This window comes from Salvia hispanica, chromosome 3, assembly GCF_029641045.1.
Source record: "Salvia hispanica isolate PSC_SH4W2 chromosome 3, Shi_PSC_v1, whole genome shotgun sequence".
In the NCBI taxonomy this organism is placed as follows: domain Eukaryota; kingdom Viridiplantae; phylum Streptophyta; class Magnoliopsida; order Lamiales; family Lamiaceae; genus Salvia; species Salvia hispanica.
Window position 1 is genome coordinate 38,924,162 of NC_142694.1, and position 14,635 is coordinate 38,938,796.

Sequence of the window (14,635 nt, forward strand, 5' to 3'; positions counted from 1 at the left end):
TCCATTTTAGTCTGTCCGCGAATAAGAGTCCCGGTTCACTTTTACCATAAATAGTAATAGGTCCCACCTTGCACTAACTCATTCCACTCACATTTCTTTTAAAACTAATATTTACAAGTGGGACCTCTATTTCACTAACTTTTTTCCACTCACTTTTCTTAATATTTCTTAAAACTCGTGCCGTTCATGAATGGGACTCCTAATGGCGGACTGAGGGAGTATATCTCAAGTTATTCAATAAATATTCCCTTATTAAATTCTTAATATTATCATATATACTACTTATATTTTAGCCTCTTCTGGTATAATTTCCTGGCTACATCCTCGAAATCGCCTCTACTCTTCATTACTCAATTTCTAACACCTGAATTGAAAATATGCTAATAAATAAATAAAGGCCATCCACTTAAATATTTGGAATTTTGTGGTCTAGTCGATTTTTAAAGTTATAATGTAAAAGAAGCAAGAACTATGGCTGATGCAGAAGAGAAGACTTATAAGTCTATCCCATTTGTTTGCTTGTGTTGTGTGTTAAATATTGAATGGTTGTGGATGAGCATTATCCACTTTCTACTATATATTGTAGTCTTGCATTTGGAAAAAATATGAAGCCAAGAATGATAATCACTCAAAACCTCTTCTTGCTCACTTGTTCATCTCTCTTCATACTCTCACTTCACTTCGTTCAAACTTGCTACGCAAAATGTCCCCCTTCTTCCTGTGGCCTCGTTCCCATCAGCTTCCCTTTCCACCTCAGCAACTGTGGCGATCCCGGCCAAGAGTTAGTATGTGAAAACAACATCACCTTAATGTACATCAACTCCCGGAAATACTATGTCAAAGAAATCCATTACCAAAACTTCACCATGAGGCTCTCTGATATTTCAACAGACAACAGCAGCTGCTCTTTTCCTTCACATTCGGTGTCCGATTATGATGATGACCTTTTTTTTAAAAGCAGATACACATTTAGCAAGACACACATTAAGTTGGTAAGGTGCCAGCATCCGTTGCATAATTCTTCCCTCTTTACCCAACTTACTGGTTGTGAGCAATATAGCAAATATACATATTTAAACGTCATGTTCATGCGTGCCAAAGATATGGACTCTATGTGCACATTAGATTCTGTATTAGCAACAAACTGGATATTTGCAAATTGGTACAATGTGTCACTCTCAGAAATCCATCAATCTCTGCAATATGGATATCATGTGTCTTGGTTAGGTTTAATGTGCCGCTACAACCTAGAAGCTATGGATCCGGGACAACAAAAGTTTTGCCACTATTCAGATCTTTATTATAAATGGGGTAAGAACATATCTCTGGTTTACAACTCTAGGATTCCATTTCTATTGTTGACATCTTTTGTGTTCTTCAAATTGCAGTTAACATCAGAGAATCCTTCCGATCATCTCAAGGTAAGAGAATATGTATTTGAATGCTAATCCATAGTAAGGGTACACAGATCCATGTTATCAGTTAAGAAACTTAGCAGCCTAACACGACCTGTCTATATTACATACTATATACATAAATTTCTCAACAACTTTGGTTGTTCTCCTCATTAGGTCCATATGGAGGCTATCTCATGATTTTAATGGTCATACTTGGTGAGCTCTTAAATTTGTGCTGCACTATTTAATTATTGACTACTAATATCAATTGTATGAGGGCAGTTATTAACTTTGTATGGAAAATTTCCAGCTATTGTATTTGGGGGGATAACCATTCCAGCAAAAATCATTATCATCATGGGATTTGTTGCCACTTTTTTGACTCAAACGACGACAGGTAAAGACTTCTTCTTAGAGACCTTTTGCCTCGATTTTTTCTGTTATTGAAATATGTTTTCACTCTGTTTTGCTATCATGTGTGTGGAAATGCAGATTGGCTCCCCGATTATCTACCCAGGAGTGAGCTCCCAAGTTTAGTAAATGTTGGATATTACTTTAGTCTTTGGAATGTGACAGTTATTAGCTTGGGAGTAAGATTCGTCGTGGGCTTTCTCGGCGGAATGGGATACCTGATCTATAAATTCCGAAGAAGGCATTTATCATCGTACGAGGAAATAGAGAGCTTCCTACAGAGTGACAACCATTTGTCCCCTATCAGGTACTCCTATTCAGACATAAAGAAGATCACTAGAAATTTTCGAGACAAACTAGGTGAAGGTGGCTTCGGCTCTGTTTACAAAGGAAAGCTTCGGAGTGGCCATTACGTAGCAGTCAAGCTATTAAAGGCCAAAATAAATAACAAAGATGTCATCAATGACAAAGATTTCATCAATGAAATCGGAACAATTGGGAGGATCCATCATGTCAATGTTGTCCAACTTGTAGGATATTGTGCGGAGAGATCCAAGCGTGCTCTTATACTCGATTTCATGCCAAATGGCTCTCTTGACAAGTACATCTTCAAACTAAAAAAAGCTTCTTCACTGGATTGGGGTATGAAATTCAAGATTGCAGTTGGAGCGGCTCGAGGGATTGAGTATTTGCATAATGGTTGTGATATCAAGATCTTGCATTTTGATATCAAGCCTCACAATATACTTCTTGATGACAAGTTTGTCCCCAAGGTCACCGATTTCGGGCTAGCAAAGTTATGCTCGGTAGAGGATGACACGGTGACGATGACGGCTGCTAGAGGCACCGTTGGCTATGTTGCTCCGGAACTCAACTACAGAAGCATCGGCCTAGTGTCTCACAAAGCCGATGTGTATAGTTTTGGGATGTTGTTGATGGAGATGGCGGGTGTAAACAACAAGGATGATCCAAACAAGTATTTCCCAGATTGGATATATGATTGCATTAATAAAGGTGAGGAGCTTGGAATTGTTGAAGAGGACAACAATGTTGATGATGTGAATGAGAATGGAAAGAATGTCGTTAAGAAGATGACAATAGTTGGCTTGTGGTGCATACAAATGAATCCAGATAATCGTCCATCAATGAATAAAGTGTTGGAGATGTTAGAAAGTGATAGTGAAGATTTGAAGATTCCGGATCATCCATCTCACTTAGTGAATGAGGCCAGGAGCGGGGCTGCGGACTCAACTGGCTCTGTATCACAGTCGGAGTCGGATTATGACAGTGATACTATCATGATTACTATAGCATAAATATATATGTATGTATTCTCCACTGTTTTTGCTTGAAAGGATCAAGCATATTTGTATCAAATTTCGCATGTTTGGTGCCGTTTAGCACATCAAATTTGTATCAAGCATATCTGTATCAAATTTAGTCTGTTCCGTACCAAATTCATTGTCTCCAAACTGATCTCACATCCCTCTATATATAAGTACATATATTAATGAAAAACCCAAATTTGGCATATGGTATAGACTGGTAACCACTGCTCAACATTATTAGACCATGATCCCAACAAATGTTTAATACATATGCATTCAATTAATTTCCTACCACTAAAAAACATTTAATTATATGCATAGAATTGAACTTATGCATAAATTTCTAGTGACCAACAGATTAATAATTTAAACAAAAGAAAGATGAAGGGTAAGAGAGAAGCATGCCTCAAAATTGTTTGCCTCTCTCCGAAATTGGCCCCTAATTTACTTTTATCTCGGTTTGCGAGGAAAACAAGCTCTAGTTGAATAGTGTGAGCTCCTCAGCCAGGCTAGTAATGTCCGGGATGAGTCCATTCTGATTCCTTATCGCACTACTCTCTCCAACAAGATCGTTCAATATGATGGCCGGGTCTTTTGCTCCACCACGCTGCAACAATTTAAAACGAAGGGCAGACCCTGCATCTGGCGACAATGGGTCTTCATGTAATACTTTTTGCCAGATGGTGGCAGCGAAGCATTTCGCAAACAAGTAGCTGTTGTAGCCTGGTGCAATAACAAGAAAAACAAAATCTCATTTAGCTATGAAGTCTGTTAATCCAGCTTATTATAACTACATGGATATTTACTGGTAAGTATGTCCAATGTAAGAAAACAACAGTGACATAAGTGACATACCTGCACCATAGCTAACAAGATGACTGAATCGGGTATGCCAACATGTCCCTTCCACGTACCCCCAACTCATATGCTCTCTTTTTAAATCAGCTACTATAGATATTGAGTCTTTAGGTGAGGATGGCAGCTGAGTATGAAGTTCTTGATCAACCAATGCATAGAAGACCTTGAAAAGACTAATAAAATGTCAAAAGTTCATCTTTACAAGCTATCATGTACAATCCCTGGGACTACCAACCTGGCGCTGCAGCTCGGTCGCAGCAAACATGTTTTTAGCTCCGAGTAGTGATTTTATCATGTTTTCTGGTATTGGATCACCGGTTGAATAATGCTTGGAAAATGTCCTCAAGAATCGATAGTCCCATGCATAGTACCTGTAATCGTCCAAGAGGATTGTGTTGGTATTTCTGGATTACAAGAAATAAACACTAGCCGGGCGTAATACAACCCAAAGAAGGAATGTAAATGGAAAACTGAAACGAAATTACAATATTGAAATCGAAACAAATAAACCGTGAACAGTTGTTTAGCCGAGTCGAGGAGTCCTCTTTCCGCAAGACGAGATACGCCCCGGTAGGATTGGGTTTCGTCCCCAAAGATAAAACGGCTACGTCTCTGATGAAGCAGCACCGCTATCAGCAGAGCTCCGGCGAACTAGATGGAGGAGAGGGCAGAGCTTCGACAGAAAGACAATGCAGAGAGGGAGAGAGCTTATGTTATGAATGATTTCTAGTGTTGGTGTCTAGAATGCTAGAATGACTAGCCTATTTATAGGCTTAGTCCGCCTGCAGGGGTCAACAGCCATGATGGTTGTCATCAATGCAATACCGTAACCGCCGACCGTTACAAGGCATTACGAGAGCTGGAGCTGAGAGAGGATGAATCTAGACGCGTATAGGTGTCATCCCGCTTGGCTCGTTGGCGTGGAAATGGTGGTGGTCTAAAAAGAACTAGACCCACTAGACTTGGGTCGAGCCCACCACCAAGCCACGACCAGGCCCAAAGACCAATTGTCAAGATCCAAGGACAAGGGCACGAGCTCGAGGCTCGCGGCGGCGCACGCGTGTGGGCTCTACAGCTCATCTTAGTCCACTATAATTATTACATGTAATAATCCTTCTTATTAAATACTAGTTTAATAAGGTTGTAACTTCCAATGTGGATAATTAACTCTCTTACTTATTCCCTAAGCTTCTCTCATAGCTCATTAAGTTTGCAATTTTGCACAACTTTAATCCATTATTTCTCACTCACCGGAAATCGGATTTGAAAAAATAAATATACCACGGCCATCTACTCCGAACGTAGATCGACGCTATATCATTTAATTTTACAAAATTAATGTCTTGTTGAAATTATAATTGGTCAAGTCCATTGACCGGGCATAGATTCCAACAGATTGAAGCAAGATTAATAGAGCTCAGAACAGGACATACTCCTTCAACACTCTTGCATGAAAATGACTAATGAATATAAGAGTAGTATCGTTCGGATAAGTAAGATTTTATAGATATCTCACACATTAATGAATAGCAAGTGCAACTTCACTATCCATTTGAGCACCATATTGCATGTATGTAAAAGTAAATCAACCTAGAAGATCACAGACAAGGTATCTATCTTTACTCGCTCTGTCTATAAACATGATGTAATGCTTAGTATGCGAAAACAATGTCACCTTCGTTTATCGCAACTCCCGGAAATATTATGTCATAGAAATCGATTACCAAAACCATAACATCAGGCTCTCTGATATTTCCACAAACAACAACATTTGTTCTTCCTTCCTATGCTCCTCTAGATGAGAATAGCTATTTCCCTAATGGATATCACATAGGTGATTTTATTCAGCTTATTTATTTGGTGAGGTGTGAGCATCCCTTGCATAAGTCTTCCCTCTTTACCCAACTTACTGATTGTGAGCAATCTACCAAACACACATACATAAAAGCTGGGTACTTGAATCTCAACGATATTGACTTGTGCATAATAGTTTCTATACTGATAACATCTAGGTGTTATCAAAATTAGAATAATGTATCTTGGTGTTCTCAAAATTACAATAATGTATCTCTCTCAGAAATCCATCGGTCTCTTCTATATGGATTTGATCTGTCTTGGTTCAGTTTTATGTGTAAATACTGCAAAGGAGGAATATGGAATTGTTATCAACTTTCAGATGGCCTTGTTGATTGTGGCCATTCGCAACTGTATTATAAATGGGGTAAGATCACTGCTTTACAAGTTCAGGATTTCATTTCCATTGTTGATACTTTTTTGTGCTCCTGGATTTGCAGTGTACATCTTGGATTCCTTCCGATCACCTAAAGGTAAGATAATCGGTCTGTTCCATGTCTATTAAGTAAGATGACGTTTAGTTCGTTAGACAGTATAATATTGTAATCTTGGCACTGTAAAGAAGACATAAAAGTCTCTAGTTAGGAGTAAGCATTTATACTTCTCAACAACTTTTCTTTTATTTCTCATTATGTCCAATTGGAGGCTGTCTCCTGATTTTAATGCTCATACTTGGTAAGCTCTTGATTTTGTGCTGCACTATTAAATTTTTTACTACTAACATGTACTACTGATTTGCTTTGCATTAGGGATTGTATTGAAAATTTTCCAGCTGTTTTTTTTGGTGGGGTAATCATTCCTCTAAAATTCATTATCATCATCGCAATTGGGGCCTATTTTTGGACTCAAACAACACCTTGTAAAGACTTCTTACACACCTTCTGTCTGGATTATTTTGTGTTATTGAAACATATTTTCACTCTGTTTGGAAACTTATTTTGCTATCCATGTGTATGGAAATGCAGTTTGGCTCCCCGGAGCTCAATCCATCGATGAGCTCCCAAGAAAGGTACGTCTGCAGGCACCATATTCACTTTCTGATGTGACTGTTGTTAGTTTGGGAGTAAGATTCATCATGGGGTTTCTCAGCGGGATGTGGTTCCTGATCTACAAATTCCAAAGAAGGCATTTGTCTGCGTACGAGGAAATAGAGAGCTTCCTACAAAGTGACAACCGTACACCTATTCAGATATAAAGAACATGACTAGAAATTTCCGAGAAAAACTAGGTGAAGGTGGTTTCGGCTCTGTTTACAAAGGAAAGCTTCGAAGTGGCCATTATGTAGCCGTCAAGCTATTGGGAAATGCTGACAAAAATGACAAAGATGTCATCAATGACAAAGATTTCATCAATGAAATCGGAACAATTGGGAGGATCCATCATGTCAATGTTGTCCAACTTGTAGGATATTGTGCGGAGAGATCCAAGCGTGCTCTTATACTCGATTTTATGCCAAATGGTTCTCTTGACAAGTACATCTTCAAATCGAAAAATACATCTTCACTGGATTGGGATATGAAATTCAAGATTGCAATTGGAGCAGCTCGAGGGATTGAGTATTTGCATAGTGGTTATGATATCAAGATCTTGCATTTTGATATAAAGCCGCAGAATATACTTCTTGATGACATGTTTGTCCCCAAGATCACCGATTTCGGGCTGGCAAAGTTATGCTCCATAGACAAGGACGCGGTGACGATGACGGCTGCTAGAGGCACCATAGGCTATGTTGCTCCGGAACTCAACTACATAAGTATTGGCCCAGTGTCTCACAAGGCCGATGTGTATAGTTTCGGGATGTTGTTGTTGGAGATGGCGGGCGTAAACAGTGTTGAAGCGAAACAAAGATGACTCAACCAAGTATTTCCCACATTGGATATATGAATGCATTAACAAAAGCGAGGGGATAGGAATTGTTGAAGAAGAGGACAACAATGTTGATGATGAAAATGTGATTGGAAAGTGTACGTGAGAAGATGACAATAGTTGGGTTGTGGTGCATATAAATGAATCCAAAAAATTGTCCATCAAAGAACAAAGTGTTGGAGATGTTGGAAGGTGATGTTAATGATTTGAAGATTCCAGAGCATTCGTCTCACTTAGTGAACGAGGACAAGAGTCGGGCTGCATATTCATCTGGTTATGTATCACAGTCAGATTACGAGAGTGGGAGTATCATTGAGATTAGTGTAGCTTGAATTTGTACTCTCCGTTGTTTTTGCTTGAATCGGTTGGGCATCTTTAGTCCTCCCTCAACCTCTTGCTTGTATCAAATTTGGTGTCCCAATTTCCTTTTCCTTTTACTGTGGAGTGTGTTTAGTGTCATGGAATTGAGAACTTGGATTTAAAAATGGAGCATCCATTCAAGTTCCCTACTCAAATTTATATGCAGTTTTTTGTATAATCACAACAAGTACGATTGAGCCAACTCTGAGTGGTGACCAGGCAAAAAATCCACCATGACTAACAAGAACTTGGAGTGGTGGCCTAGCAAAAAATCAACATGACCAACAAGAACTCAGAATAATAGTATGGCAAAGAACCAGTGACCAACAAGGGCGTTGGCCCTTAAGGGAAGTCTATTGTTACAAACTCAATGTCTCATATCGGTTGTGAGGGCAATTGAAGTCTATTGTAACAGATACTCCCTCATCCCACAATAAAAGTCATATTTTGTCATTTTCGTCCGTCCCACAATAATAGTCCTATTTCATTTTCGTCCGTCCCACAATTAGAGTCCTTCACTTTTACCATAAATGGTAAGTAGGCCCACTTTCCACCAACTTATTTCCCTCATATTTTATTATCAAACTATATATATATATATATATATATATATAGGGGAGCATTAAGGTCCTATTACACCCTAAGTGGCTTTCCTCTTCTTAATATCAACCATTAGATTGATGGAATGGATGGACTAGATTAAAAGTGCCAATCTGATCCCGTATTGCATTATTTGTGCATTTTCGTGCATTAAAAGGGTAAAGGAGTAAAATAACATACTACATAATCAGTTTCGAAATGGCAGGTCCGAATTTTACGCGGCATTTTCATCGACCTCTCAACTCCCCTCTCTCTCACTCCATCCCATCAAGACTCTCTTCACAAATATTCTCCCCTAATTCCACAAAACCCTAGCCGCCGCTGTGTCCGTCGAAATCAAGTTCTACCAACGCTGCCCGCCGCAAACTCTCCGTTGGTGGACCATTCCCGCCGCGGAATCTACGTCATTGGACGATTCTCGCCGTGAAATCACTACGCGCTCTCCGTCGATAGTCGAATCATCTCCTGCAAAAGTCGAGGTATGGTTCTGTTTTTTTGTTTGGTACGCACAAACACTCCTAAACATCGATTGAAGTCACAAACACTCTCAAACATCGATTTTTAGTTTATAATCAAAATAATGCACAAAATTCTTTGGCTCGATTTTGTTGGGAAAGTTGGAATTGCGGTTGGTAGAGATAGGGTTTTGTTCATCCTTGATATAACAATTACTTCTCTGCTTTGGATCTGGGTTTTGCATAGGTTTACTTTGCAATAGGTGTAATGCACAAAAGATGTTGTTTTTTTTGTTGGAGACGTTGGTATTGTGAGCATTCTATTTACTTTATGCTTGTTTTACGGCCAATATGTTCACGTGTCGTCATTTTTTTGGGTGAAACCGCACTGAGTTATGTTTGAAAACTCACCGATTTTTTCCTTCTCGTCGCGCAGATATAGAATGACTAAAAGACGACGCCCTTACAAAAGCCAGCCAGAACAGAATGAAGGTTATGCATCATTCCATCATTTTTGTGGATTATTGTTCATTTTTGTTCTGTGGGAGTTTGGCATGAATATGTTGGATGCATCACTTTAGCAAGTCATGTGTTGGTATGTTTGTGTTTGTGCATTACATCTTGAGTTCTGTCCATTGCTAAATAGATGGCGTGCATTACTTACCTGAACGCATAGATTATATGGCATTTTTGTTCTGTGTGCGTTTAGCAAGAATTCGTTGGATGCATCCCTTTAGCAAGTGATATATTGGTATGTTTGGGTTTGTGCATTATATCTTCAGTTCTGTGCATTGATAAAAAGATGGCGTGCATTACGTACTTAAGTTCTGTCCATTAGTAAATAGATAGCGTGCATTACTTACTTAAACGCATTGATTAGTTGGCATTTTTGTTCTGTGGGAGTTTGGCATGAATTTGTTGGATGCATCCCTTTAGCAAGGGATATATTGGTATGTTTGTGTTTGTGCATTACATCTTCAGATCTGTGCATTGTTTAATAGATGGCATGCATTACTTACTGTAACACATAGGTTATTTGGCATTTTTGTTCTGTGGGAGTTTGGCATGAAGTTCTTGGATGGATCCCTTTACCAAGTGTTTGATTGGTATGTTTGGGTTTGTACATTGCATCTTCAGTTATGTGCATTCGTTAATAGAAGGCGTGCATTACTTACTGTAACGCATAGGTTATTTGTTCTAAACCATGGTTTTACCTGTTCTGGACAGGCTCCAAGCACCGTCGGACTGAGTTTGATCAAGCGGTAGACGATGTTATTCCCCTAGCATTAGCTCAGAAACTTCGGCAAAGGTTAGCCGAGGAAGAGGCTGCAACAAGTTCACGCAATGAAGACTTAGAGAAAAAGAAACCCAGGGGGAAGAAAGCCGACCACCTGTATTGTCGACAGAACCCAACCGAGTTCATATCATGTATACAAAATCTGACTCCCCGGCAGAAGGAAGCCGTGATCGAACTGGGATTTGGCGCCGTCCTAGATTTCAACATCAGGGAGTACCCAGGTTACCTAGCTTACCGGGTTTTGAAGTCATTAAATCTGGCTCGGTGCGAGATTCCATTATCTGGTGGCGACCGCCTAACACTAGATGAGGAGGATGTCCACCTTACATTGGGCTTCCCGAGAGGGAGGATTCAGATTGCACGCAAAGAAGAATATCAATCAAACTTCGAGTTCAACGATATGGTTGCTGCGCGGTGTAAAAAGTCTCGGTACAAGCTGAACGCGACAGATGTTGCAAATATGATTAAGGACGAAACTGATGGTGGTCCGGTCTTCAAGCGTCTATTCATGTTCTTACTCGAGAATGCCTTGATGGAGACTCCGTCAGACGGCAATTGCAAGCCAAAGATACTACACTTTATCGACGATGTGGAGGCTATCAGTGACATGAATTGGTGCGGATACGTCTTATCCGTTCTGGAAGTCACATATCCGGGCTGGGCCAGGGGTGAAAGTGCATACTTCACCGGACCAATCCACTTTCTTTTGGTAGGTAATTGTGGCAGTGCATTATATGTTAGAGTACATGCATTACTTTTTGCTGCATTAATGAACCAATCTGTTGCATTATAATAGCCTTAACTGTGCATTGTGTTTGTGTCAGTGTGCGTACGTGGACCGTGTGGTTCACATACGGAGGCGAGTCGAGCGTGTCTGGCCCACTATAAAGGGTTGGACAGCGGAGACCCTCAAGCAAAGGGAAGATGCGGAGCTAGATCAGTTCGGAACTGGGAGGTTAGAGGGCCGCATTGACAAACATCAGTATCTTACCGACGAGGAAGCAAGGAGGGTGGACGCTATGGAAAGGGGAGTTAGTGGAACCCCTAGTAGGAACAAGGCGAAGAGACTCATAGATCGTTTTGTCGCTTCGAGTTCTTTGATGGGACACGCCATTTCGAGGTGGGTCGACGATTTTAAGCAGATACCTATTGAACTGCTTGACGATGGGTGCTTCCGATTGGGGAGTCAGATTGGGTTGAAGTTGTTAGGGATGGAAGATGAAAAACCTGTGGAAGATGAGGAAATCGTGACAACATTAACACAAGCGAGGGAGGACGAGGAAGAGTACAGTCCCGAGTGGATTGCTGAAATGGAGAAGATGATGCAGGCATACGACAAAAAGAAAACAATAAGCAGTGGATTTGATAGGCCATCGTTCGTCTTGGATGGATTTGAGTGTCCGGACCCTTTTGCTACTCAGAAAGAACCACGGGCAGAGGGTTGTTCCCAGGAAGCGGAAAAAACTAATGCCGAGGAGATGGGAGCTGATGGTGTTGGAGGTGAGCATGATGGTGTTGCTATTTTTTCGTAAAGTTTAGAACGCATTGTATACAGAGGTTTTTGCTTTATTAAATCACAATTCACGCATTATTTACTTTTGTCAAGAGACAAGCCTAATTCGGTTGGTGGATCTGGAACGGCATCTGGGACAGCCGCAGGTGGTGCGGAAATCAGCCATGGGGTAGTGACATTACTTCATTTAGTGTGTACTCATTCCTCACGTTACAAAATACTTAACTGTGCGTCCATTGTGTACAGCCGGCTGTGGTTCGAGGTGAAAGTGAAGGAGGCAGCGGAGATAAAGTCAAAACAAAGAAGGTGAAGGGAACACAAAACCTGGAACGCAGTGAGATTCCATCTGATAAGGAGGTGAAGGGAAAACAGGCTGCCCATACAAAAGTAATTCCTTTAATAAATATTATGAATTACAACTAGTTGTTATGTTGGTCATTATTTGACAGGTTGCGTGCATTATACAGTACTTTTTATGCATTATATGGAACCTTTCTTTTGTCCATGTAGAAAATTGGCCGAGCTACTGAAAAGGGTATTCAGATTGGTGTGGGGGAAAAACCAAGCGAACCTGAAGTTCTGGCTGGAAAGGCGGGTGCTGTAAAGGTGGGTGCCGGAAAGGGGAAGGGTGTTGCTGCAAAGGTTGTTGCTGGAAAGGGAAAGGGTGTTGCTTTGTCGGGCTTGGACATTCCAGATGGTGATTTTGAACAGACTGGACATGAGGTATGTTGTGTTTAATATGTGGGGTTGCGGCTGAATTGTAATAACCGTATCACCTATTATTGCAGGATCCTGGGAAGCTGGCATCATCCCGTTTCAAGACAGCCAGTCTGGCTGCCCGTTCTCCATTCAACAACCGGGCGGTTACACTAACGGCGAAGCCAAACTATCCAGACAAGTCGCTATACTATTGGGTACTGAGCACAGCGGAAGTGAATAAGTAAGTTTTTATAGTTTTGCTCGACTATTTGCTGTGAAATGGGTAACTTATGCACACTTTATTATTGTGCAGGGAGACGGTTGTCTACGTAGACGACTGTATCAAGACAATGCAGCTTGAATTCGCGTCGCTGGCTCCGTTCAAGCGCGTGAGCCCAGCCATTGTAGACACTTGGAGCGCCCACTTGAATAACATGGAGAAGCTCAAAGCTCCGGAAACAGTTGCTAGGGTCTTCTTCTCGACAAAACCATGCGTTAGTGAAATACCTTGTCCCCTAGTTGCTATTCAGTATTGCAATTATAAATAATTAACTTGTTTACCACATTACACTGTAGAGACACACCGTGATTGATACCCCGGCTGAATGGTCAGAGGACCAGTTGAGGGAGACATTCTGGACTCGGTTGTTCGATGATGTACTTGGAACGGGAATCTTCAAATGGGAGAACTTTGACATGGTAAATTCTATTACGCTTAACCCATCTGATGTACATACTTTAACCTAATTTCATGTGTACAGTTTTTCTTCCCGGTTTGGGGTTCTACACATCAGTATGTGGTCTGTTTTGATCTGCCGGATGGCAACATGAACATCATCGACCACACATTGGCTGACTCCCACAAATCGTTCAAGGCAAAATATGGGAACACACCCTCCCTTCTGGTGCGTGTTTGAGGGTATTCCATTAAGTTGCATTACATTCGGATAACTGTGCATTATTTATGTATCTAACGCCTCTTTTTGTGGGAATTTGTTGTAGAAACATTTTTTCGCAGAAGCGCTGGTGAAGTTGAAGGCTAATCAGAAGGCAGCCGAGGTCCGAAAATGTAAGACACATGTGGTGGCTTTGACTTGGAGGAGAAACCAGCCCTCTGTGGAGACGGGGGTGTACATCATGCGGCACATGGAGACTTATTTCGGCGGAAAGGACAAAGATTGGCAGTGCGGTTTCACCGGCAACGGGACAAAAAATCTGGAAATCTACCGAATGAAGGTAGCAAACGCACTGCTGTCTTCTACGCACAATTCCGAGCGTGACACAAACGTCTCTTATGCCGCCAAGTTCTGGAAAGAGAAGCCGCCAAAGTTCAATTTCGATAAGTGGGATGACAAGTTTGGGCTGGATTGATTGCAAGAGTACTGATTAGGATCGATGTTGAAGTTACGTTTAAGACAGTTAGTTTGGGATAACTTATTTTGATTTCGTCAAATGACGCATGCTTTGAACCATACACTTGTTTTGATAACTGATGCATATTTTGGTACTAGTGTGTGATGTAGTGCAGTGATATATGATTAACTTATCCATTAACAAACTTAGGACTAATAGTTGCTTAATCCGCAATGGATGAAATAACCGAGAGTAATGCACAACATAGCGCTATTAATGTAATGCTATAAAACGATAATGCATATTAACAGATTAATGAAGTAATGGAATAAATAAACGAGAGTGCTGCGCAATATGGCGTGTTTAATGCAAGTCTAAAAAACGATAACGCACATGTACAAAGTAATGGATTAATGGATTAAATAAACGGATTGATGCATAAAATATATTGATTTAATGCAAGGATATAAACCGATAATGCACACAAACAAAGTAATGGGGTAAAGGATTAACTAAAGCGAGTGATGCATAGAACATACATATTTAATGCACGGATATTTATCGATAATGCACATTATCAACGAACTCGACTACTGGAACAAAACGACGGAGTGATGCATAGAACATCTTTAATAATGCAAGCC

The 14,635-nt window shown here is 40.6% G+C and overlaps 2 protein-coding genes and 2 pseudogenes across 2 annotated transcripts; 3 read left to right on the forward strand and 1 right to left on the reverse strand.

Annotated features, from left to right (window-relative positions):
* The first annotated feature begins 590 nt into the window (after nt 1-590).
* LOC125199388 (uncharacterized) lies at nt 591-3,280 on the forward strand. The gene is made up of 5 exons (XM_048097415.2): nt 591-1,311; nt 1,389-1,421; nt 1,572-1,613; nt 1,708-1,794; nt 1,890-3,280. The coding sequence occupies exons 1-5, from the start codon at nt 606-608 to the stop codon at nt 3,122-3,124; spliced, it is 2,103 nt and encodes a 700-aa protein (XP_047953372.2). The 5' UTR covers nt 591-605; the 3' UTR covers nt 3,125-3,280.
* Nucleotides 3,281-3,614: 334 nt separating this feature from the next.
* Nucleotides 3,615-4,289, reverse strand: LOC148930728 (mitochondrial intermediate peptidase, mitochondrial pseudogene; annotated as a pseudogene).
* A 30-nt stretch (nt 4,290-4,319) lies between these two features.
* LOC125199386 (LEAF RUST 10 DISEASE-RESISTANCE LOCUS RECEPTOR-LIKE PROTEIN KINASE-like 2.1) lies at nt 4,320-8,046 on the forward strand (annotated as a pseudogene).
* A 2,161-nt stretch (nt 8,047-10,207) lies between these two features.
* LOC148930729 (uncharacterized) lies at nt 10,208-14,009 on the forward strand. Its single transcript, XM_089066590.1, has 11 exons — nt 10,208-10,235; nt 10,357-11,135; nt 11,251-11,954; nt 12,033-12,108; nt 12,186-12,326; nt 12,450-12,662; nt 12,728-12,879; nt 12,952-13,132; nt 13,215-13,337; nt 13,400-13,543; nt 13,641-14,009. The coding sequence occupies exons 1-11, from the start codon at nt 10,208-10,210 to the stop codon at nt 14,007-14,009; spliced, it is 2,910 nt and encodes a 969-aa protein (XP_088922716.1).
* The last annotated feature ends 626 nt before the right edge of the window (nt 14,010-14,635 follow it).

Bases quoted from the DNA above. Each gene is read 5' to 3' on its own strand.
- LOC125199388 (XM_048097415.2), top strand. From the start codon at position 606: ATGAAGCCAAGAATGATAATCACTCAAAACCTCTTCTTGCTCACTTGT. The intron at 1,312-1,388 runs GTAAGAACATAT...TTCAAATTGCAG, and splicing joins AGATCTTTATTATAAATGGG to TTAACATCAGAGAATCCTTC. The intron at 1,614-1,707 runs GTGAGCTCTTAA...GAAAATTTCCAG, and splicing joins GATTTTAATGGTCATACTTG to CTATTGTATTTGGGGGGATA.
- LOC148930729 (XM_089066590.1), top strand. From the start codon at position 10,208: ATGGATCCCTTTACCAAGTGTTTGATTG. The intron at 11,955-12,032 runs GTAAAGTTTAGA...ACTTTTGTCAAG, and splicing joins GATGGTGTTGCTATTTTTTC to AGACAAGCCTAATTCGGTTG. The intron at 13,133-13,214 runs GTTAGTGAAATA...ATTACACTGTAG, and splicing joins TCTTCTCGACAAAACCATGC to AGACACACCGTGATTGATAC.